Here is a 23,779-nt window from a genome sequence, read left to right as displayed (position 1 = left end):
CTCCTGCAGGCTAATGCTCAAAAACAACTGATTGCCAACAATGAACAACGTTTTGGTACAGTCAGTGACATCTCTGAAAACATGACACAGACCAGAGCGACCTCCAGGGAGGGCATCTTAGCCAAAAAGCCAAGCTCACCTACTTTTGAAACAGATTAAAATGGCTTCAAGACAGACCCTGCGTTAGAAGAAGGCACAGAGTCCCCATCCCTGAGCACACTGACAGCAGGATGCAGAAAAAGTCTGGCTGACATCACTCACCCCCCACTCTCTCTGCTAGGATCCATTTCTTCATCTCACCACGTAAAGCACGCAGTTCTCCCCGCGAGCAGCTCTCCCCCTGCAACAGAACCTCCCTCCTACCAGCAGCACTGGTTTTCATGACTCCTTTCATTTTCTCCCCTTAAGCACCCAACAGCATCATCTTCTTCTATGATCTCAGCCCAAAAAGTAAGGACTTGTAAGCGGACACCATCCAATTAAATTAATTTCAATTTTTGCAGCCCCGTTACAACACACACACAATAAAGTGACCCACACAGAAGTGAGGTATGACTAAACCAACAAAATGCATTTACCATGACCTAGCCCAATAAAGATTTGAGAATCGAAACAGAAGCAATGCTGAACCCATAAATTTATGGAAAGACTTAAAGAAAAAAATCCTTTTAGCAACCTAGAGCAAAGTATTTTTAAGTGACACCCCTGAGATGAAGACACAAAACCCCCGTTAAGTAGCAATTCATAATCAAAGCAACATTTGCAGAATAATTCTGGAAAATCATAAAGTGTTACAAGAGCAACTGTACTTCAAATGGGATTAAGAGCTTTCAAACTTTAAAAGGTCAACAGCAAGTAGGTTTGAAAAGAACAAAGAAATCTAATGCTACCTATTCAAATCCATAAAAACACAAGAGGCCCCAATCCCAGCCAAACCATGTGTCTAGGATGACTCTGAGAGTCTAAATGAATCATCACCTTTCTGGGGGCTTTTTGAGTGCTGTTTTCTCTCTTCTCTGTTATTTTGTTCTTTGGAGTCACTATTTTTAATTCTCCTTTAAGGCAGCTTAAACCTAAAAAAAAATAAAAAAAGTAGAACTGAGCCACACAATGACATAAAAGAGAGAAATGAAGAACAGAATTGGTTAATACAAAAGCAATAGCTGGGCAAAATAGGAAGAGCCTTCACAAATTTGGAAGGAAAGGGGTTATTCATCAAAACCGGGATCTCTCCTGGAAAAGGAGGACACTCTCCCAGGATAGCAAGGAGTTGAAGGGATAATAACGGCAGGACTGCTGCCCTGTCAAGGCAGCTCCTCCAGGGAATGGAAGTAAAGATAAGCGCTAAAGAATGGGACAGGAAGTAACCCAGAAAGCTGAGCTGCTGGGAAACCGAACCTCTCCCTCGCAGGAGTTCACGCTCCAGGAGCCGTCAGCCGCGCACACACACACACACACGCACACGCACAAAAAGCCGGCCGAGCCCCGCCGCTCAGCCCCAAGGCCCGGCGGCCGCCGCGGCACCCGGAGCGCCGCCGGGGGCTGGCACCGGGGACCCCCCTCCGCGGGCAGCCCGGGGGGCGGCCCGGAGCCCGCCGGGGGAGCGGGCAGGGGCGGCGGGGGGCTGCGCGCCCCTTCCCTGAGGGAGCGGCGGGGGCGCCCCTCACGGCCCCGCGCCGCCGGGAGGGGCTGCCCGCTGCGGGCCAGGGGAGGCCACGGGGTCGCGCGCCCCCCCCCGCTCCCCCTTCCCCGCGCCGCGAGGGACCCCGGGGCAGCCGGGGTTACCTGCGTGACCCGCGTGCCGGAGCGGGGCGGGCCGGGGGCCCCGGGCGCGGCCGCCCCCCGCGCTGGCGGCGGCGGCGGGCGGGGGGTCGGGGGGGCCGAGCCGAGCGGGGACACTTCGCTCCGGGCCGCCCCCCTCGGCTCGCGGCGGGGTCGGCGGGCGGGGACTGACCCGCGCCGCGGCCAATCCGCGCCCGCCGCGCCGGCCCCGCCCCCGCCCGCGCGCCGCCGCCGCGCCGCCATTGGCCGCCCGGCTGACGGCGGGCCCGCCCCCGCCCGCGCGCCGCCGCCGCGCCCCATTGGCCGCCCGGCTGACGGCGGCCCCGCCCCGCGGCCCCGCCCCGCTGCCGTAAAGCACCGGAGGAGTAGAGGGTGTCGCTTTGCGACAGGGGGCGGTGGCGGCGGTTCCGGCGCTGTGACGGAGCGGAGTTTGGGCCTCGCGCTCCTCCGGGGGCGGGTGAGTGGCGAGAGTTGCCTGCCAGCCACCGCCGGGCAGCGGGGCGGGGACGGCCCCGTGCGCTCCGCGGCTCGGGGTGACTAAGCGTGGGCCGCGGGTGTGAGGGAGGGGGGAGGCGAGAGGCGTGGCCTGGAGCGAAAGAGGCGGGGCCGAAGCAGGCGGGGCGGGGCCGATGCGATGTGGGCGTGGTTTGAACATACGGGGGCGGGGCCTTGGGGAGCGAGGCTGTGGCAGGAGGGGCTGAGGGGGGAGAGCCCGTGAGGGGCTGAGGGGGAACCCGGGCTCCGGGGCTGAGGGGAGAGCCCGGGGGGCGCTGAGGGAGAAACGCGCGGCTGAAGGAAGGAAGGGTCGCCGGGCGGGTGCGGATGCCGAGCCGGGAAGCCGTGCCGGTGGATGGGCGGGAGGCCTCGGCCGCCCTCAGCGCGGCAGGACGGGGCTGTGGGGGCTCTGGAGGAGCGGCAGCTCCGCGCTCGCTCTGTCACCGCGGGTGTCGCGGGTTCCGATGAGCGGCCAGGCCGGTGAGCCGGGTCCGGGTCCGCTCCTGCCCGCCGTGGCTAAAGGCGCTCGGCAGAATCGCAGCTGAGGGGCCACACTTAACTGGGATTGCGCTGCTCCGGTTGTTTGGAAGCTCTGGAAGGCAATGACACTGATTTAGAGGCGTTTACAGTGTTTCAGCACTGAGCTGAAATTAATTGAGAGATGAGCCTACGAAGTCAGGGCAGGTACAAGGAGTCCAAAGTGCATTTTGTTCCTTAAAGGCTATGGTAATTTCATTGTAAGGAGATCCAGAGTCTTCAGATTCACACCCAAAAGTCATGGACTGAGGTTTCATTTTGCTTTATCAGATTTAATTTTTTATTAAAATAGCATGAAGTTTGGATAGCTTTTCTGGAAAAAAGGGCTTTAGAGCTCATGTCATTCCACCCCTGCCATGGCAGGGACACCTCCCACTGTCCCAGGCTGCTCCCAGCCCTGTCCAGCCTGGCCCTGGGCACTGCCAGGGATCCAGGGCAGCCCCAGCTGCTCTGGGCACCTGTGCCAGGGCCTTACCTCCCCTGCAGGGAACAATTTCTTCTTAGTTTCACTGAACATTGTTGATAGCACATTTCCTTTTTTTTTTTTTTTTTTTTTTTTTTTTTTTTTTTTTTTACTAGCACAAATGGCATAAAATGACATGCAGTAACTCAGGGATATAAGTGAAGAGGCATTAGTTTCTTTCCCCATTCTGTTTCCAGCTCCCCTTGACTTTGGTTTTGATTTTAAAGCATTATTAATGATGAAAGTAACATACAAAATCTTTTTTTTTTGTTTGTGTGTTACTTTCTGCGTAGTTTTCCTTTCTGTCTCTTCCATGATCAGTCTATATATAAGGTTTTTAGAACTGTTCCCTGTTGTTTGTGCAGGAATCTGGCTCTGTGAGGCGTTGCCTTAATTGGTTTTTAGATGCTGTCATGAGTAACTCAGATAAATAATACAAATAAGGGGTGGAGTTTGTCACTGCTTTTCTTTATTCTTCAGTTTTGAGCTTTTCATACTCGTGCTGTGTCTGAAACAAATTTAGACCTTGTCTGATATTTTCTCCCTCTTTGAAGTAAATGCCTTCAGAATTTAAGCCCCCTCACTTTTCATTTCCTTCAATGTCTTACATTTGTGAACTGTTGTCATGTGTCAGTGAAGCATATACTAGATATGGTTTTGTGAAGTTTGCAGATTAATAGTGGAACACAAATTCTGGGAGGATCCAGGGAGGCACAGCCAGCATGGTGTGGTGGAGGTGAAACCTCACAGTGGGTGTCCTAGAAAAGTTCTGCATCTCCTCTGCCTTAACCACCTTGCTGGATTGTGTGAACTTGTGCATGACATCTCTTCATCCACCACATAAGGTGATAATTCAAGCTGATCTCAAAAACAGGAGTCAGTGTGTTGAGATAATTTTACTTTATGGGGTATTCATTTAGGAAGAAACAAAGATCAAGGATGGGAACAATAGCTATATAAAATATTCAGAGTGATTTCTGAAGAAATGTTATTTATGAGGTTTCAGGTCATAAATTTCCACCTTGTGTAGAATTCTGGAAAGATTCTGCAAATGAACAGAATTTATTGCCTGAAATACCAGATTTATTCTTAACATCCAGCAAAATGTGGAGTATGGGAAAGGATGGGGGAAGGGTTCTATCAGGTGAGGAAATGCTGTAACATTTTGGGGTTTTCAGGTCAGCCCTTGCTGAATGTCTTTAAAAATACCACACCAGAGGGAATTGTAGATCGCTCCTGCAGGCAACTTCATGCTCTCAAACTTTAGTTTCTTTTCTGAAGGAAATGATTCCTGATGTTGGGAGAAGTGATGAGCCAGGTTAGCACCTCTTGGTCTACCCCATATCCTCTGTGCCTTTGGGAAGCCATTTTGTCAATACATGCTCCAGTTGCAATGAAAAAATCATGTTGTAAAAATGAAGTTGTAATTTTCAATGTTTGATGTTGTTTTTAAAACATGTGAAGATTAGAACAGAAATGCCTCATATACTGACTTGTACAATTTAATTATTTTTTAATATTCTGCTAAAAAGAAGTAGTAATTTAAAAGAGTTGTTCTGATGACAAATGCAGGTAAAACTGATACATAAATTGGAAGATCTTTACAATTTCTTACTGGTTAGAAGACTGAACTGTTTTCCTCCTTTGGCAGGAAAGGGGAAATGCAGTATTTAAGTAAAAGCCAACTATGGGTGGATGGCTGCAGGATTCTGCCTGGAATTCTACCTGGTTGATTATGCCAGACTTAATGGGGATCCAAAAAGTATGCCAAGTATGAAAAAAGTATGAAAACTCCTATAATCAACTTTAGTTCCACTCCTAACTTCACCATAGATACAGGTAATGAGTTTGTTGGTTTTAATTAAAAGAGATCTGGCTAGAGAGCATGTTAAAACTGCTCTAAAAAGATAAATATTACAGATTAGCATCATTCTTAATGTAGGTGAAAAAGAAACCCTGATGTTCTTAAGGATTTTCTTTTTCTGACAAGATGGGGTGTCTGTCTGGCCATTTACATACTGGACAGAAAATCGTGAGGGTTTAGGTGCTCATACTGCATGCAGAGATTTGAATTCTTAGCAGCTTTTCAATTTTAGCTGTAGCAAATATTCCAGTGCTGTGATTGAAAGAGGTCTTCCATTGACATGGGGATAAAGACATTTTTTTTACCTTTCCTGACTATGTTTGTGTTTTTATTGGCTTTTAATATATTTTATGCTCTGTTTTTAAATTATTCTTTAATTTTAATTGCTGTGCCCTTGAGGTCAGCCCACCTTGAGCCTGTGTGCAGCAGAAGTCAAGACCTGTCCTTCCTTTGGCTTCCATTTTTTGAGAGCTGTTTCCAGTTCCAGCCTCAGTGGAGCAATGAACACTGCCAGTTCAGAGGAAAATTTGCAGCTGAAATTTTATGCCTGTTTTTGGAGACATCTATCACAAAATAATTTAAGTTCTAGTAGTTTTAGCAATGTAGAGAAAGATTTAATCCAAGTTCTCATATCTTTAGAAGTAGCCCCTAATAAGAGTCATCTTTGGGTTTGTTAATTCCAGCTAATGAACTTTGGTGTTGGTAATATAATACTGGAACTGTGAGCTTCCCAGCGTGGTAATTCTTCATTTTAATGTCTCACTGAGGCAGTTTCGTGCAGCTGAATTTGCATTTTCAAAACAAGTTTAATAATGGTAGCATTAACTCTAAAAATGTGTTGTTGCTTTATATTTTCTAGTTGCTTGCAAAGTAACAGCATGATGTTTTATTTATAGGTAACTTAGAAGAGAAATGCCCAGTGGTGCTTCTGTTTCTCTTACTGGATGAAAGTAACTTGGAGGCTGATTTGCAGTGAATAATCAGTGAAGCCACCCAGCATTTTCTGGAATATTGCATGATCTCATCATGAAGATCTCTCTCCTGCAGCAGATGTATAAGGATGTCCTGGCAGGCATTCCCCTAGCAAGGGAAAGCCATCATTATTCCTCTTTAATTAATCTGTGTGTTGAGCAGCCAGCAGAAGGAGATGAGTCCTGTCATCAGCAGCATCTGCCATCTACTGCTGGTGGTGTTGGGAGCTGTGAGGACACTGATATGTCAGATGTTGTCCCCGCAACAGATGATTTATCCAACAGCTTTGCAAACATGAGCTCCTCATTCTGCCCACGGGAGGTGATGCTGCTGCAGCTCACCTTGATCAAAATGATGGTGGCCAAAGCAGAGTCCCAGGAGATTGAGCTCCACACGAGACAGAAGTACTGTGAAATCTTTGTTCTTCTTCTGAAGGAGGCAAAAATTGACTCAAAATTGGTAACTTCTGAAAGATTTATTTAGGAAAGGAGGAAAAATAAAAAGGGATGTGCCTTAGATATTTTTCCTTTTTACCTGTCTGCAGATTCACCTGCTCGGTTCTGATGATCGCCTGTTATCTCACATGGCCTCACAAAGTTTGGCATCTCTTGTGTATTTCCAGCTGAAGGAAGAGGTGAGTGCTCAGAAAATGGCTTAGTGAGCCTGTGCCTGCAGGTTGTTCCATTTGACTCTACAGCCAAGCTTTTCTAGTGTTTCTATTTCCTTAGAAGCTTTGTCAAATGTCTTAGGAGGAGCCTGGAGTATGGAAGGCAAGGAGATGTGATGTGGAACAGAAGCATGGAGTGGCTTTATATATATAAATCTGGAATTTTATGAAACTCATTTAAGGTAAAATGGGTGTAGATGACAATAATCTCTTTAAGGTTGCAATACAGATATTAAAAAAGACATGATCTAGACTATCAGTGTTTTTACAGTTCCTTGGTATCTGGTGGTGATGCAGTAGATAAGAATAAATAATAACCTCTTGGAAGTTAATAAAATGCTTTGGTGTATGCTGATGTTTGAAGAACCCAATTACTTGAGGGTTTTTTTTTTTTAATTTACTGTATATTTGGTGAATATGTATTGCAGTCTCCATAGTAGCATCCTGAACACAGATTTATTTTGTAATTATGTTTGTAATATTTCTCACCAAGTTGTCTGGGAATTATGAATTCAGATCTGGTCTGTCTACAGAATTATCTGATTTTGGGTAGATCACATGACATTAGGAGGTTTGGTTTTCCCTTTTTGGAACATACAGATAATTTCTATTGCATGCATATGTTGCTTCATATTTGTAATTAAAGACCTAATTAATGTCTCAGGACAGACATTGTTTCTACCTGTGTTTTGTCTGTGCCTATATTTAAATCTTTTTAATATACAATTTGAAATCATTGTATTAAGATTTCATGTAATTTGCATAACAACTGAGAGCATACGTGATTGGGTTTTGAACTCTTTTTCTTAGGACGCCTTGAACGTCCCGTGGCTGAGCTTTAGCCTGGCGGCGCTGCTGGCATTCCCCGGGAAGGCGCGGGTGGCCGCTTGCCTGTGCACTCTGGCGGCGCTTCTCAAGGAGACGCTGAAGGACGCGCTCGGAGCCCGAGCAGGTACCGCCGGTGCCGCCAGGAGGAGCAACTCACCCGGAATTCCTCGGGAATAGTTCGGCTGCAGGACACCCCTTCCCTTCCTTATACTGGGGGTGACAAAGTGCTGTTCAAATGTAGTGGTTTGAACATATTTATGTTCTGGAAGTAGTCACAACACCGATTAATTTCTTATTTTCTGATTTATCTGTTACACCACAGGTCAATAATGTGCCTCTTGTTGCCACAGGTGTTCTGAAGAAGTTGTTGGCTCCTCTTGATGCAGTGCTTGAAGGATTTTATAATGCCATCCTGCTCCATCATTTTGACAGTCACCACTACACTTCACCTTATTCTGAAGCTGCAAACAATCTGATCAGTTTTATAGATCTGCTTGAAGCACTTTTGGTTTCCAGAACTGAACTGGAAGTACCCCTCAGGTGCCAGAGAATTTTATTTTTGAAAGTTTCTTATGCCCTCAACGTTATTAGCTCATCAGTTCCTTATGTAATCAAGAAGAAATTCATTTTGCTCCTTAAAAAATGTGTCCTTTACAAGTCCAGAGAAGATGCTAAAAGTGGATCAGCGTTCTTACAAACCCCATCTTTGTGTGAGGATATGCTTGCCCTGAGTAATGTTGTTCTGCAGGTTGTGAATTTGACTTGGCTTAATCAGATCCCACTCAGTGGAAAGTCCAGCTACTTTGGAAGCAGTGAAGCTGCTCCTGGACACGATTCTCAAGGTGCTTCTGACCAAACTGTTCTCAGAGCCTTAAGTCTGGTTGTGCTTAAAGCACTGGAATTCAAGATTCACAACTCTCAAACAGAAGCAGAAATCAAAGGTAACAGTCCATTTAAATTTTAAGCAGCAAGAGTTTTAGAGCTTTCAGATTTTGTAGTCACAGCTCATTAAGACTGTAAATAGATTTCAGCTGAATTAGTGGTGGTGGGAGGGAGGAAGGAGAAGACCCACCCAAGAAACTGCTCTTGCTGTGTCGTGCCTAATTAGTTGTCTCCTTGCATTTTGTCAAATCCTTAGCCCTGCAATATCTTGGGATTGAAACATCTGCATTTGGGATTGAAAATTTTTCCTATTAAGAACATTAAGCCATCTTGAGAGCACCAGGCTATTTTTCAGCTGGATAAGAATAGAAGCCATAGCACAAGCATCCACTCTGTTCAGGGTGGGGAACTAAAAAGAGCTGCAGGTAACACTTTTAAGGTGGAGGTAGAACTTTAGGCACCATTATGCATTTATTTTATTGAAGGAACAAGGCATTACTGTCAGCCAAGTAATGTAATGAGACAAAACCAGCTATGGTATAGAAAGGTAAATAAAAATAAGGAAGCTCCAAAGTAAGGCCCAGGGAAATTATGGGACACAGAATCACAGAATAGCTTGGGTTAGAAGGGGCCTTAAAGATCATCCAGTTCCAACCCCTGCAGTGGCAGGGACCTTTTCCATTAGACCAGCTTGCTCCAAGCCCTGTCCAACCTGGCCTGGACACTTCAGAGATGGGGCAGCCACAGCTTCTCTGGGCCCTGTGCCAGGCCTGGCCTCACCAGCCTCTCAGAGAAGAATTTTTTCCTGGTATCCAATCTATCCCTGCTCTCTGGCAGTGGGAAGCCATTCCCCCCGTCCTCTCCCTCCAGGCCCTTGTCCAAAGTCCCTCTCCAGCTCTTTTGGAGCACCTGTAGGCACTGGAAGGGGCTCTGAGGTCTCCCTGGAGCCTTCTGCTCTCCAGGTGAGCACCCCCAGCTCTCCCAGCCTGGCCCCAGAACATCTCTCTGGCCTCCTCTGGACTCGCTGCAGCAGCTGCACATCCTCCTTGTGAAAATGGTTGTGTTCTTCACCCTGGCTGACACTTCTGGCCCTTCCAGTGACCAGGGCTGAGCACTCCTCCCACAGCTGCTCCCTTGGGCTGGTTTGTTGCAGTGAGGGGCTGGGTTGGGCAGAGCTGCTGCAGAGCCAGGGCTGGGCTGGGGCAGGAATAATGTATTTACTGATTATGTGGCCAAAAGTAATTTCTGTTTCTTTTTAAACAAGGGCGAAATTTTACAGCATTTGAAATACATTGAGGCATTCTAGTAAGAGTTCTAGACATAAATGTTATTTTACTTTTTATATTTCTATGCTAGGTAGCAAGCCTAAAATTAATTTTTAATTCATCCATGTGAAAGAGCTACAATTTCCATAAGACAGCTTATGAAACTTTTCCCAGATTTTTGGAAGATGTTATATTTGTGATGTCAGTTGCATTCTTAAAGATTTTTAAGTATTTGTAAAGAATGTTTTACTTGTGATCCACCTTCTGAAAAATGTATGGAGACTGAGATGGAGTAAGAACAAGTGTAAAGAAAAAGGTAGGCTATATCCATTTTAGATGTCTCTATGAAAATTTTCTCAAAGAAAAGCATTCCCCTTTCTTTTCCACATTCATGACACAAAAATGAGTTACTTTAATTAGATTCAAACACCCTAACTGTCAAGAGGAATTTCAATCTGAAGGGAATGGTACTTCCTTATTTTAGTGACATTACAGGAAGTGTTTAAAACAAGCACCTAAATGCTTTAATATGCTAATTTCCCTTCCGGGAAGCTGCTTGATCTTCTTGTCATTAACATGGATTAGAGTGGCTTAGCTTTAATTAATTTCAATTTTGAGAGTAATTTCTAGATTTATAGGGAAGAGTTTCAGTCTGAAGAGTAACTATTAATAACAAAGATAATTTGATGTTCCTATTATTTGCCAGGAGGAAAATCAAATCTTAAAAGTCAAATATGAAGGAAAATCACGTAGTGATGCAGTAAATAAAATTGATTTCAATGTTGCAGGAAGATTTGCTGTTTTCTAAACATCGAGTGTGTGCTGTGTTACATCAAGAACTGCTCTGTAGTATCTCATTAGTACTGAAGGTATAAGTTTTTTGACTTAAGGGAAAGAGTCTCTAATAAATACAAAGTGATTTTTATGAGTAAGCTACTGCACTAAAACGGCAAGAACTGATCTATAAAATTTGACGCTGTGATAAATCAGTTGAGCTAAGGAAAGAACTGCCTTCATTAACTGTTATGCACTGTTAATTTAAAAAAAAAGTGTGTGTTGTTTGGCAGTAAAAATGTATAGCAAAGTTCATGGTTAATTTTTTTTTTGCAGGAGACTTTGAGAGCTCCATGTCCCAGCTGCTGATGTTCTGGAGGAATCATGTAAAGCCTTCCCCACAGTCTCACCCAGCTGGGCATCACTGTGAGTGGCTCTCCTTGGTTTTCATGGAGCAAGATGATGACATGTGGGAAGCTGCTAAAGCTTTATTGCTCATCTATTTAAAATTTGATAGGTCAGTGTACTATTTTATTTCTGACAGAACTGTGAAGAATTGTACTTCAGTGAGGTTACTGTGACGTTCCCATTGGTTGCTTTTGTTGGAAGGAAAATTATTTTTTAATAATTTAAAACCCCCCCCCCAACCCCAAACCTCAGGATGATGTAATAATGTGTGGTGTAAGAGCTGATAATTTAAGTATTTTTTGGATGGAGATGGGAGTTGTGAAAGTTTCCTACTAAATAATTTATCATATCCTGTAATTCAGGATAATTGCCTTCATGTCTAAAATAGTGGTTACAGATAAAAAGCAAGATTGCTGCCTTACAACACTGAAGGTTTGACAAGAATGGGATATTAGAATTAAACTTCAATAATTCAGGTACTTCTGGCTGAGTTTGTAACGATTGGCCCTATGGGAATTCCAGCTACTTGATAAAAATGGTTCTTGCTAACAACTGAAAAGTGTTCTTTGTGGATTTGTCCTGGCTGTACAATGCTTCATTGTTGTTTAAATTACCATGCAAGATATTATGCTGATTTATACAAGGCTCTCAAGCTTCAAGTGGGAAGATAATGCAAGTAATACCTTAGACACACACAATTTTAAGACACTTAACTACAAGTAGGCTCCTCTTCCAGTGTGTGTAACATTCTGAAAGTTAGCCTGAATTCAGGTTAACAAAAATATTAAAATGAGATTGTTTCATATTTATATTAAAGTGCAATTGATGTGTTGTAAGCAACTTTGTTTATTGCAGAAGGTTTCCTAAGAAGTGCCCTTTAAGGCCTGCTTTAAGTGTTTTGGCTTCCTGAGCTGTCTGATCTCCTGGCCCCAACCGTCTTCATTCTTTCTTACCCTGATACAAAAACTTCTCTTTTTCTTCTTACTTTTTCACAAAATTTAACAAAAGAGCACGAATCCATCTTCTGGATATTGCTGCTTTAAAAAACTTGTAAACTTCCACTAAAGTATTTCCTGGCTTACTTTTCAGGTTATGGCGTGGTGCTGCTGCTAACCTAAGCCAAAAAGAGGAGGAATCCTGGCAGTTCCTTGTGCATGCAGGTGGATATAACCCACACTGTATCTTTTTATTTTTTCTGGAAAAGATTGCATTTGATTCCACAGTACTTCTAGATTTTTTGATTTCGTCAGAGACTTGCTTTCTGGAGTACTTGGTCAGGTACTTAAAGCTGCTTGTGAAGGAGTGGCATCAGTTTGTAGATGTCTGTAACCATTTCGATACCCGGCACAGCACTTTCCGCCCAGTTTGTTCTGTCAAGCCACCCCACCAAGAAAAGCAAAACTTTGTGGCTGGGGAGAGTTTGCAAAATGCTGTTTGTGCAGCAGAACCACAGACTCCGAAGGCTTTGGCTCCTTCTCACAACTGCCCGGTGTTTAGGGCACAGCAGGGTGATAATGAGGCTGCCGAGTGGAACCAGTCTGACTCACTGACCGGCACTGATAGCACGGCCCTGCCTGGTTCCCTTCAAAGCCTGGTTAATTATGACAGCTCAGAGGACTCGGAGGTGGAATCAGATGGAAAGGAGTGCTTGGTAAACACAAAACAATTGCCTTCAAACAATGAGGGTGAGGTGAGGAGGAGGGAAACTGGTTGCGGCTGTAGAGATGATGACCGGAATCCATGCACCTCTGAAGTGTCGCCTACGAAACCGAAGGGATCTCCTACCTCATCCTGTTGGACTTGTATGGCACCTCCAGATAACACTGCTCCCCTAAGAGTGATGCTTTACAAATCAACAAAGTGTTTGGAAGAGCTGCAAGAGGCTGTTTCTAGGTTGCAGAGAAGAAATCTTTTCCCATATAATCCATCTGCGTTGTTGAAACTGCTGAGCCACGTTGAGAAGATGAGCAAATCCACGAATCCACAATAATCCAAAGTGTTCTTGTGGGGTTTTTTAACAAATTCACCAGGGGATATTTCCATGAGATTAATGACTTCTTGCTTCATGCCTCTTGCACTAGTCAGTGCATTTAACCTCAGGCAGGGTGAACACGGATTTGGGTGGCACCCTAAAATCTGGCATTGCATCCAGTGATATGATCCATATCTGAGGAGGATATGGAGGAGGAGGAGGACCCTCATGACCTGAGGGTCCTGAGCTCATTCATGGTGTGTATGTCAATGTACAATATATAAGGTTTAGTTGTTGGATATTCAACTTTTTGTAATAAATAACTCATGTGAAAGCATTTCAAAAATATGATATTTAAAGTCTTGTCAATTATACTTAATGGGAGTCTATTTTTGAGTTCATTGCCAGATTGGTAGTGGTTTATGGACTCAGGGCCAAGTTAGTGCAACACCTGACTGCTTAGAAGTTGGGCTAAACAAAATAACATAGCTGGGGACAGTTTACTGTTTATCCTGTGTGTTATGCATTGATGCATTACTCAAAGTGAACCTTCAGATGTCTATATTCCTTTAATTAAAAGAAAAAGTAGATGTGGAATTAAAGCATATGTTGTCTATGCAAAATTTTAGTTGAGCATTATATCTTCAAGCTTAGGTGATGCAGATGTGACATTCCAACAGAATTTTTTTGCATCCATCATGCATTTCCTATAAATATAGGATGTATATTTAATAAATCCAAAAGAGAATTAGAAAGTAAGTGATTCCAGTACAGTGAGAAGGATGTCGAAGATGTTAAATTATTATACTTATATCTTTTATTAGATGTAATTTGAATAACCAGAAGAGTGAGTGTCTGAGAGTGTGCCTGAGGGAGTGAGTTCAGAGCAGGATCCAAGGCACTTGCACTTAGCAGGAAAGCACCGATGCTGCTGCATTTAACCTGCAGCTTGTAATGATCTGGCAAGGGTTAGGCACTGGGAAAGTCCTGACAACAGGAGCCCTGAGAAAACCTCAGACCTCTTCAGAACTGTGGGAAGCAGCTTTCCTGTTAGGATCTGCTCTTGAAGGTAAGTGCTCTGTTCTGACTGAGAACAAGTAAGTGCTCTCTTCCCTTTGAATAGGAATTTAGTGTTAAATTAAAATAGGTATTGAGCTGAGATGAGCAGTCTCTGGAGCAGGTTGCTGACCTTCAAATCTCTGTGGGTGTCTTCTAGATTAGTCTTTAGCCCTGACTGGTGAATCAGTGCAACTGGGAGAGGAAGAAAACTGGGTTTAGTTTATGGGGTCCTTTAGCTGGCAGTTGCAGTGCTCTCCAGTGCCACTGGAATGGTATGAAGTCACAGACAGGGAGGTTTGGACCTCAGCCTTACCCCTTCAGGATGACAGCAGTATGTTAGGCAGGAAGGAATGATCCTCTTCACTGGCATGAAGGAGACCTGAATGTTCTGGGTGTTTGCTGCACCATGGCTTCTTCCTGAGATCAGGACAGCTGTTGTGCAGAGGGGTGGGTGGGAATGTCAAGGAATGGAAACCTTTCCATTTGTGCCTGCAGTTGCTGAAGTTAAGAACTAACCCTGCAGTTGTCCAGGGCAGCAACACGCCTGACTTCTCTTTGTCTGAGCCCAGTTATGCTGTAGCTGCTGAGTTGCTCATTTCTGTCAGGACTAAAATCCCTCTAGGCGTGTTCAGAGCTGCAGCTCCAGACAACTTGGGAACTTTTCAGTTCAAACACAAGAGGTGCCATGGGCAAGGTGGTTGAGCAAGAGTTTCCCAAGTTCACAATTTTCAAAGTAGGTAGGTGCTTATATTTCAGTGAAATCCTTTCCACTATCCTCACTCCTTTTCTAATCTAGACTTTGCTAAGTAGTTTATTTGAATTGAGTAATTCCATTGTTTGTTTTGAACATAAGATTCAGTGTAAAAGATTGTTCAGCATTTCTTGATCTACACTTTGCCAGTTGGAAGTATTTAAATTGCAGCAATATCTCTGACACTGATATGATAAGCTGAGTGGGAAAGGTAGAATGGTGTGATAATTTTGGATAAGTCCTAGGCTTATTTCTCAGTGATTACTACAACTATATAAGCTTTTATAAAGACTTTAGACAGAACAGTGTGTAGAATGTAGCAAGAAATGTAGGTGTCCATAACCTGATTTTTTTAAATACAGCAAATCCAGTTGCAGTCCAATTGTATTTAATTCTTACAGGCTTGAGGCTGATTGTGTGCTCACCTGGTTATTAGAAGTTATGTTTCCCTTCTCAGAAAGCCATTGTTTTAATTCTTAGAATGTTTTATTTGTAAAAGTGGATAAACATAGTTTGTATCTGGCAACTAGATACCTTAATGTGTTGATATTTTACCATTTATGACCTGAAATGGAGTTACATTGATGAGTCGAGGTTTTTTATTGCACACAAATTGAGGGTGAACTATGAAGGTGGATTGGACTTCTTTGGCTGTATTGAGAAAACCAACCACAAAATAAAAAAGGCACCTTGCTAAAGAATTTGTGTTTTAATCAGTTGGTGAGTGTAGAAAGTGCTTTGGTTAGGTTTTGGTTGGGTTTTTTTCAGTTATATAAAGCTTTTAGGCACAGCTGTTGTTTCATGTGCTAGAACAAATTAATTCAGCTGCAGAATCTGTTGCCAGTGTTAAGTTAGAACTTGGGAATTGGGTCAGTGATTACCAGGAGGTCAGTGTGCCTTACCTTTGGGTATTGATAGCTGTCAACTTTTCTTGTATTATTTCAAAGCAAGACACAGAACAATCAGGTGACCTGTGTGGACACAGTTTTCTATCTGAGGACTCCTCCTGAAACGTTCACAGTTTGCCATTAATGCAGTTTGTTTGGTGGAGTTTACCTTCAACATCAATAGAATAAGTTAAGCTTTAATGAGGTAAGCAGTTAGCACTAGAAGTTGCTTACAAGATGTTATTTTTAAAAAGAACATTTTTTAACTTTTTAACTGAATGTTGTAGAGCTTGATTGCAGCTACAACTGAATCCAGGTGGTTCCACAATTGTGGTTCTTCAAACTGGATTTTCTCCAATATTTTTATGGCTGTTTTCCATTCTGCTTTTAAGACTCGTAGTACAGGTTTTAATCCTGTAGTACAAGAATAAAAACCAACCTTGGGAACCTCTATACTTGCAGTACCCTTGTAAAGCTGGGAATAGGGAGCCTTGGTTGTTCCCTGGTTTATCACTGTAGGATAAGCGTTGTTTGTACTTCTTCCAGAGTCAGTCTGGAGTGGTTTCTGAAGTCAGTATCAGAGATGTATCACAGTGGCAGTGGGAGTGAATATATTGTGGTCATAACAATGTTACTTCAGTGTGTTTTCCCTTAGGGTTATCCTAATGAGTTTGTAAATTCTTGCTGTATTTTGTTCAACCCTTCTGGGCTGCCTGGTTCACTCTGAAACCTTGTTAGAAGCCAGTAGTGTGTCAGAAAGGATGGCAGGCAGTCTTTTACTGTCCCTGCCTCCACAGCAGGTATGGACATGGACTTCATTGAGAAACATCTCAGGGATTTAAGCTTTTCTAAGTCATGGTCTTCTTAACTGTTGTGTAAATGAGTTTATTGCTGATAACTGATGGAGATGCCCTTTAATGCACCAGCTGGCTTACATCATGAATGGAAGGAACAAAATATATTTTATGGTAAAAATCTTGCATGGAATTACAATATCCTTAATTGTTTCTGGTTCCTACTTTCCCTGTACTGCAAAACAAGAGTTTTGCCAGTCAGCTGTGTCCTTTTAGGGGAGAGATTTGAAAAAAAAGTGAATTGTTGGAAAAAATAGCACACACAACCTCAACAGTGAGCACTGCTGAATGTTGGTTTCCTTAAAGTTTGTAGGGAAGGTTTGCAGGTCCATATCCTGAAATTGTCAGGAATTGTAGCTGCTAATTGGACTTGTCCAAGTACCTACCCCATGTCATCCTAGTTCTTGAGAGTTAAAAATTAATATTTTCTATGCAACTTCAAGGAAGTTCCAAATGCTCTAAGTATTTGGAGGAAGTAATAGCCACATATTAATACATGAATAATAATTTGAAGTCTATTTTGCAAAGAAATATATATTGATTTTACTAAAAAACACAAATGACAAAACCCTATGTCCATATTTCTTTCCTTGCTGGAAAGGAAAAAGCTTTATCTTCAAGTGTCACCTTCCAGGATTTGTCAGATCTTGGAGTAACTTTGTCACTACAGATCTTTCATGGTTCTTTCATGCAGGGATTTAACTGAAACAAATTATTGCTTTCTGGACATTTACCTCTAGTAGTTGGCTTCCTTGATATTATTTGTATTCTTCAAGAAATTTGTGCCTTTCTGCTGGCACCATTACAGCTACTGTGAAAGCTGGGCAAAGACCCATTAAGCAGCAAATACCAAACTCAACCAAATTTTTTAGAAAATTATTTATCTCCTCAAGGGAGACCAGTATTTGGTCACCTTAAACAGAGCATTGGTTCCTCTAAAGGAGGGTTTCTTCAGCTCAGCTAAAATCACTGACCAGTGTGATGCCACTGTTTTCTGTAATTGTCACTTACAGCTAGATGCATAAGTGGGGATTGCTGAGTGTGAAGCATCAAAGGAATTGTCTTTGTTTCACCAAGCAAATGCTCATATTTCATGGTTTTTGTGGGTGGATAAAGATTGATGCTCCAAGAGTCCCCCAGCAATGTAATCAAACAATGTTTGCAGCATTGTCTTACGTGCAAGTGTTACAAATTGTTGAGGTTTATTTTCATATTGTTGTTAAACCAGTGCTTCCAGCTCCAAGGATTCAATTTTTTTTTTGAATCCTATGTTATTCCTGTGCTGTTGGAAATGTATTAAGTAACTCTCAGAGTTGATTTGATTAATTGTTAAATCTCTTACTGCTGCAGCCAGAAGATTGAGTGAATTCTTCTCCTAGATTTTCAGATAGTGGCAGCACACAGGAGTGGTTTTTGGGTGAATTGGCAGTGCTGTAGGTGGAGAGGAAAATGTGACTTGTGCCTTGTACTGGAACAAACTTGGTGGCAGTTCCTTATGCAGATAAGCAGTTATATTTTACTTTTCTGGTGTTTCTGGTTAACAGAAAAGGGACTTGGACAAGTATGGACAAGTTGATGCTAAATCAAGGGAAAGGGAAAAAAGCCTTCTCACCAAGATAATTTAAAGACAAAACAATTAGAATTTTGCATAAAGAAAGTCACAACCAAACTGTGAGCAGATGAACTCTTCAGCAAATCACATCCCTGTGCCCCTGCATAGGAGAGGATTCTTAATTCCTGTCCAGGAGGCTTATTGATACAGGGTGTGTTCAGTATTGAAATGGAATACAGCCAAGGGGTTGTAGGAGAGCATAACTGTGGTGTTCCTGGCCCTGGTGGTTGAGTGTGTGAGAGGAATTGGCTGGAAGGCAGTTCCCAGGTAAGGTCTTTTCCTGGAGCCTTTTTTCCTAAGGCATATCCAAAGCCTGTGGCAGAGTGGACCAGCAGTAGAGTGTGTTCCTTCCCTGCACTGACTTTATCCTTCCACTATTGCTCCTGACATCCTCTCCTCCCACTTCATCCAAGTCATCTTCCTCCTTATTGCTAAAGCCCAGATTCTCAAAGTAATGATTTTTCTTTCTGGCTAAAATTCATGGGAATCAAGTTCTGAAAAAAAAATTTCAAAAGATTTAATTGTTTTGAAGATTTCAACCTGTGTGTTCAAATTTTCCTCATTTGCTCCTGCAATGGCATTTGTGGATGATAAATATCTATTGCCTTAGTGGTTGCTGCATTCAAAATCAGGTATCTAGTCTTTATTTATGACAGATGGCATTACTAATTAATTAGTAACGAGCCTCTCCTTAGTGAACCTTTCCCTGGAAGGAGCTGGATTATGAATCAGGTCATACTAGGAAGAAACATCTTGAGGAAAAAGCTTTCTGAGAGATTTTTGAGACTTTTTCATTCCTTTTGTGTAAGGGAAGGCTGGCTGTGAATTCCTGTGAAAAGAAGGATCTTGGCTTTTAAATTACAGATTGCAAGGTTTTGGATTATGATATTGTGACACGTGACTTGGAATGATTAATTTTCAGGCTCTTGTTGATTCTTGAGGCACAGAAAATACAGGAATGTCAAGGTATTTTACTTTAATCTTGAAGGAATTCCTGATGGCAAGGAGATGGGTTTCACTGGTGGTGAAGAGAATTCAGAGTGCAAATTGAGTCAAATTGATTCTTACTTTTCCTCCATGTATACTTATGAGTGAGATTTGATTAACACTCAACCATTGAGATGATCAGTTAGCAAAAATTCTAAACATATCTAAAACATTTATTTTTGGCTCCCCACATTAATTCCAGGATTTAATTTTTTATATTAAGGGAAACAAAAGAAACCCTTAGGGGTTTTTGGGATTGTTTTGATGTTTCTTCTCCCTCCAGGTACCACCACACATACTTCTGATTCCAGAAGATTAACATATAATACAGTCTCAGAGATTCGCCAGGAGGATTTTCTCTAGTGAGAAAGTTTACTAATACTATAAACTCTCTTATGTAACTGCTTGGAACCTCAGCTGAAAGCTCACACCCACTGTGAGGATCCACTGTAATTTATTACATTAATACAGCTGGCTGGAAAAGAAAGAGGGGCATTTTGTGACATTTTCTGAAAGAAGTGAATTTTTCTTACTTTGTTGTATACTTTTTTTTTTTCTGAGAACTTATACATAATTCCCAGTGATAGGTAAAGTAATCAAGTCAAATACATGTCTCCATTGTCTAGTTATATTTAGGTATATTATTGTATTTAGTTATATTAAATTGTCCAGTGAATGAGTAGATATTATGCTGCAAGTAAGGAGTGGTAGCACTTAAACTTTTAAATTTTTATTTTCTCAGTGAGACATGCAGACTGAGGTATTTTTTGGTTTGATTTTTTTTGTCTCATTCACATTTAAGACTCCCGAAGGATAAGCACTATGGAGGTGCAGAGATAATTGTAAGGTCAGTGGGCACTTTAATCAAGAGGGTATGATTAGCTTGTTACTTACCACAGAATATCTTTAATCTTGTAATACTATCATATGTAGGTGGTGCCAGCCTAACAAATGCTGCTCAAAAAGGGTGTGAAAGCATGTGTTCTTTTTTTTTGTAGCAGTCCCATGTTTGCTCCAGTCAACCAAACTTTTTTTTTTTTTTTTTTCCAATTTATTGTGACAGTGAAGAAATTGTGGTTTTAAGCATAAGAAAGATGCTGGTGCCAATTACCTCTTCCATTCCTGGCCCAGCACTAGCCAAGTGACGTGTGAATCAGCTTGCTCTAGGCTTTCCTAATTGGCAGAGAGTTCCTAAATCTTCTGCTTGGTTCACAGCAGTGGTTCATTCAGATGTGGGAAAGTTTGGAGATCATTTAAAGCAGCAGCCAAGCCATAATCTTTTCTGAAATACCCTTTAATCTTTAATGTTTCTCTGGTGCATCAGGTTATTGAATACTGCTCCCAGTTTTGTGGAAGGACCAAAGACTTGTAATAGCTGCAAGACAGAATACCTAAAGAAATGCTGTATGAAGAAACCCATGTTTTTCTCACAAGAAATGAAGAGGTTTCAAACATTGCCTGGGTCCCATCTTCTTTCATGGCAGGCTTATAGATTCAGATGGAAGTTTCAATGTGCTCCAAAGGAGTTGTGGGAAGGAAGGCCTGCAGGAGGGAACCCATAGATACCTTCTGTGGTTTGAGAACTCTTGGAGCCCCAAAGTGCTGATGGCTGGGCCCTCACCAGTTACTATTCTGTGTTTCTGCCATTCTTGTGCTCTCCCACAGCCATCTGCTCCTGGCTTCCTTCTGACAGTGTTGGCTGAGATGGAGCTTTGGCTCACCTCTGACAAGTCTGGTCCCATTTCCTGGGCTGCTGTTTGCTGACTGCAAGCAGGAAGAAAAGGCTAATAAAGGTTCTTTGCTCCTGGCTTCTCTGTGAGGTTCTCTTCTCCACATTAATGTGTCCACCAGAATGCAAAGTAATGCCAACACTTCTGAAGTTTGTTGTTACTTGAAACTGGGGAGAGCTGCTGAGGAATGACTTTCAGCTTGATTCCTTAGTCATGGAATTAGAAAAGAAATCAAACAATCAAATAGGTTAAGTAAAAGTGCCATGTTTCTATGGTTTCTCTAACCAAACACACTCAGTGTGTGCTTTCTTCTACTTTAGGAGTTTCAGAAATTCCATTTTTGATCTTCTGAGGAACTGGAACACTTGTAAAACATTCAGTTGATTGAGGCTGGAAGTACTGCTGAGATAGGAGTAGAAACCTTTCTTTAACTTTATTCAAAACCCCACACTTCATCTAAAACCTGTCAGAGTGAAGTGATGTTTTTGGTGCTCCCTTTTCTGCACCCTCAGCAGGCTCAGCATCCTCCTGTGTGTGTGGAGCAATTTACGGTGAGACAAATTCTCATCGTGCAACAGGAGCCACGTGACTTCAAACATTTCTTCATCTGCTGTGTTGAAAGGAGCAGGGAGGCAGTGGCACTGCTGCTGCTGCCGAGTTTCACGGGGTGATGTGGATGACATCAGGATTGCCTTCAGTCAGAAATCTTGAAGTGCAGCTTTGCTGGGTGGGTCTCAGAAGAATTTGAAAGGGTTCTGGAGATAGGGCGTGTTTACCTCGGTCAGAGTAGTGAGTGTGATGCCTCTTCCCTGCTAATGTGCTTATGGTCTCTTTGACTGCAACATCAGAAAGGTAAGACTTCCTTTTTCTGCCCTTTTTTTCTGCCCTGGTACATTTTGTTGGGTTTTTTCCCCCCTCTCCTCACATTACCCTGTGTTCTGAATTGCCAGCATGTGCTGATCTCTAATGTTTTATAAGGGAAGAGTAGAGTAACTCCCATGAGTAGTCTCCAGATAAAGAATGGAATGACATTAATGAGATTTTATATTTTGCCACTAAGTATTCCAACCTATGAGAACTGCTTCCTATTGAAGGAAAAAAAAGAAAAAAAGACAATACAGGTTACAGTAGTAGCTTTGCCTTTCTACTTCTTGTACCATTATCCTGTTAAGTGCTTCTAACAGCACTTCTTTCTGAACTGGGAGGAAATTTTCTTAACAGGAATAAATGTTAACTAATGATAGCGAAATGATTATATAAGAGAAAAAAACCCTTGAATGTGAGTAGCTTGAAAAAGCTCCTTCTAACTTTTTATGTAAAATGCTAAGATAAAAAAGTCCCTTAAGAAATTGCTTTTAAGAGAGGTTTGGAGGTTTTTTTTGTAAGATTTATCTTTTGAAGCTCTGAAGAAGCTTGTGCTATGAATAACACCCCTAAACCAGCTGCCAGAGAGAGTTACTTCATAGTAATGCCACAACATTCAGATGGAAGAACCCCAATCCTCTTGTTGCAATGTATCTCTATTTTTCACTACTTTCCTAGCTCAGCCCTTCAGCTGGCTGCCAGGCTGATGAAGAGGCTGTGCTGTAGCTGAAATTCCCTTGCATTTGTTAGGACATGAAAAGGATAGCGAAGTGGCTGAAATAATGAAAGACCAGTTTGGTTCTGGCTCCTCCTCCAGGTGTTTTGGCGGGTGGGGAATGTCGGCAGGATGAACTGCTCAGGAGGGATAACCGGGGGAGCTGGGAGCCCCAGGAATGGGGATGCACTCCAGGCTTGGCTCAGGGTGCTGTGCAGATCAATGGATGGCCCAGCGTGAGCCCCTGGTGCACACCATGGCAAACAGAGTTCTCCAGAGTGCAAATGCACCAATCCTGTCCCTTCCCTGCCTTCCAAGGGCTAATTTGAAACCTTGAGTCATTCACTGAAGGTGGAAAAGCCAGGAACCTCTCCACCCTCAGGTCTCCTCTCTGGTTCTCACTGTTCTGTTGCCTCCACATGCTCTGTGCTCCCACTGCTTGTCCTGACCTCTGTGTTCCCTGTGCTGCTCAATTCTTCTCTGCCCTCAACTCTCACCTTAAATAAGCGACACAACTCTGGTAAAATCTCCATTATGTAGCTTAGCATTTTAAGCTTAGCTTAGCATTTTAAGCTAGACTTTCAAACAAAGCTTTGGTGAGCTAAAAAATAAATTATTTTTTTCCATCTTTCCCTAATAGTAAAAATTTGAAGAAAAGTCTCATAATTTGAAAGATTTTTCTTTACATTCTGATAAGTGTTTCTAAGTTCTCAAAGCAACAAGAGTTGTTCCTTCAGGTTTATTCAAACTTTTTGTGATTTAATCATCTATTATGAATCTCTAGCTTGGATAGGGTTAGGTTGTTTTCCAACAACTACTTTTTATCTCAAAATTGTTGCAGTTACTTGAGTTATTTCATGGCTCTTTATTCCACTCTGTTCATGTTATGGATTTTTAAAGCTCAAAAGTGGACATAGTTTGCATTGTAACTGTACAGTGAGAGAACTGTATTTCACTTTCCTTAGCAGCCTGCCATCACCTAAAACCTTTTAGCTGCTCAAAAATGATTTACCTTTAAGTAGGGAGAAAGCATGGTGACTTACACCCAGAAAATGAATTATTTCAAAGAAGTCTGGTTCACTTTTTTGTGGTTTTGTTTTCCTCCCAGAGAACATGGAAAAGTAAAAACTCACTTGGCACTTTAATTGAGATTTATTCAAAGTGCTATTTTTGCCTGCTCAGTATAGTACCCAAGTTACAGGGCAATGTGAAAGAACAGTAAAAAGTAAAATGCTGTAATTGCCCTGTAATGAGGCACTTAAAGTGTTTACATTTGAGATTTGTACAAGCCAGAGAGTAAATTGAAGTTAAAGGTCTCATAGCAATCTTAATTCAGCTGTTTGAATTCAGTATTTGGGGGTTTCATTGTAAGAAACTGAGTCCAGCAGCTCCTTTATTCTGTGCTGCCCCT

General features: G+C 42.4%; 3 protein-coding genes across 32 annotated transcripts in view; 2 read left to right on the top strand and 1 right to left on the bottom strand.

Moving 5' to 3' along the window:
• Window positions 1-1,931, bottom strand: part of ASB7 (ankyrin repeat and SOCS box containing 7) — a 96,699-nt gene extending 94,768 nt beyond the window's left edge. For all 13 annotated transcript variants that reach the window (XR_010347841.1, XR_010347844.1, XR_010347842.1 and 10 more), the window contains exons 1-2: window positions 1,786-1,931; window positions 979-1,073 (exon numbers count right to left, since the gene is read on the bottom strand). The gene's annotated coding sequence lies outside the window, so the exon portion shown is untranslated. The remainder of the gene's footprint in view (window positions 1-978; window positions 1,074-1,785) is intronic.
• Window positions 1,932-2,111: 180 nt separating this feature from the next.
• On the top strand, window positions 2,112-12,934 carry LINS1 (lines homolog 1). 11 transcript variants are annotated; one of them, XR_010347402.1, is made up of 9 exons: window positions 2,768-4,122; window positions 4,929-5,116; window positions 6,038-6,572; window positions 6,658-6,747; window positions 7,591-7,732; window positions 7,959-8,549; window positions 8,747-8,915; window positions 9,847-10,071; window positions 10,462-10,855. XR_010347402.1 is itself a non-coding variant. In XM_064388465.1 (9 exons), the coding sequence occupies exons 4-9, from the start codon at window positions 6,168-6,170 to the stop codon at window positions 12,925-12,927; spliced, it is 2,310 nt and encodes a 769-aa protein (XP_064244535.1). In that variant the 5' UTR covers window positions 2,768-2,961; window positions 3,943-4,122; window positions 4,929-5,116; window positions 6,038-6,167; the 3' UTR covers window positions 12,928-12,934. The 11 variants fall into 11 exon arrangements, 8 of the variants coding, with proteins under 8 accessions (XP_064244536.1, XP_064244539.1, XP_064244538.1 ...); XM_064388465.1 differs by lacking the exons at window positions 8,747-8,915; window positions 9,847-10,071; window positions 10,462-10,855 and adding exons at window positions 10,866-11,046; window positions 12,027-12,934 and having other exon boundaries at window positions 2,768-2,961; window positions 3,943-4,122; XM_064388463.1 differs by lacking the exons at window positions 8,747-8,915; window positions 9,847-10,071; window positions 10,462-10,855 and adding exons at window positions 4,456-4,595; window positions 10,866-11,046; window positions 12,027-12,934.
• Window positions 12,935-13,043: 109 nt separating this feature from the next.
• Window positions 13,044-23,779, top strand: part of CERS3 (ceramide synthase 3) — a 44,144-nt gene continuing 33,408 nt past the window's right edge. Inside the window, exon 1 of one of the 8 annotated variants that reach the window (XM_064388477.1) lies at window positions 13,044-13,166. Coding sequence is in view for 4 of the 8 variants with exons in the window: in XM_064388479.1 (XP_064244549.1) it covers window positions 21,613-21,641 (29 nt within the window). In the remaining 4 variants the exon portion in view is untranslated. Of the gene's footprint in view, window positions 13,167-13,857; window positions 13,979-14,009; window positions 14,706-15,681; window positions 15,812-21,071; window positions 21,642-23,779 lie in introns of those variants that run through there. The other 7 variants (XM_064388475.1, XM_064388476.1, XM_064388474.1 and 4 more) reach the window with 7 other exon arrangements.

This window comes from Passer domesticus, chromosome 14, assembly GCF_036417665.1.
Source record: "Passer domesticus isolate bPasDom1 chromosome 14, bPasDom1.hap1, whole genome shotgun sequence".
Taxonomy (NCBI): Eukaryota; Metazoa; Chordata; class Aves; order Passeriformes; family Passeridae; genus Passer; species Passer domesticus.
Note: the sequence above shows the minus strand (reverse complement) of the source record. Positions and strands in the feature narration are given on the sequence as shown.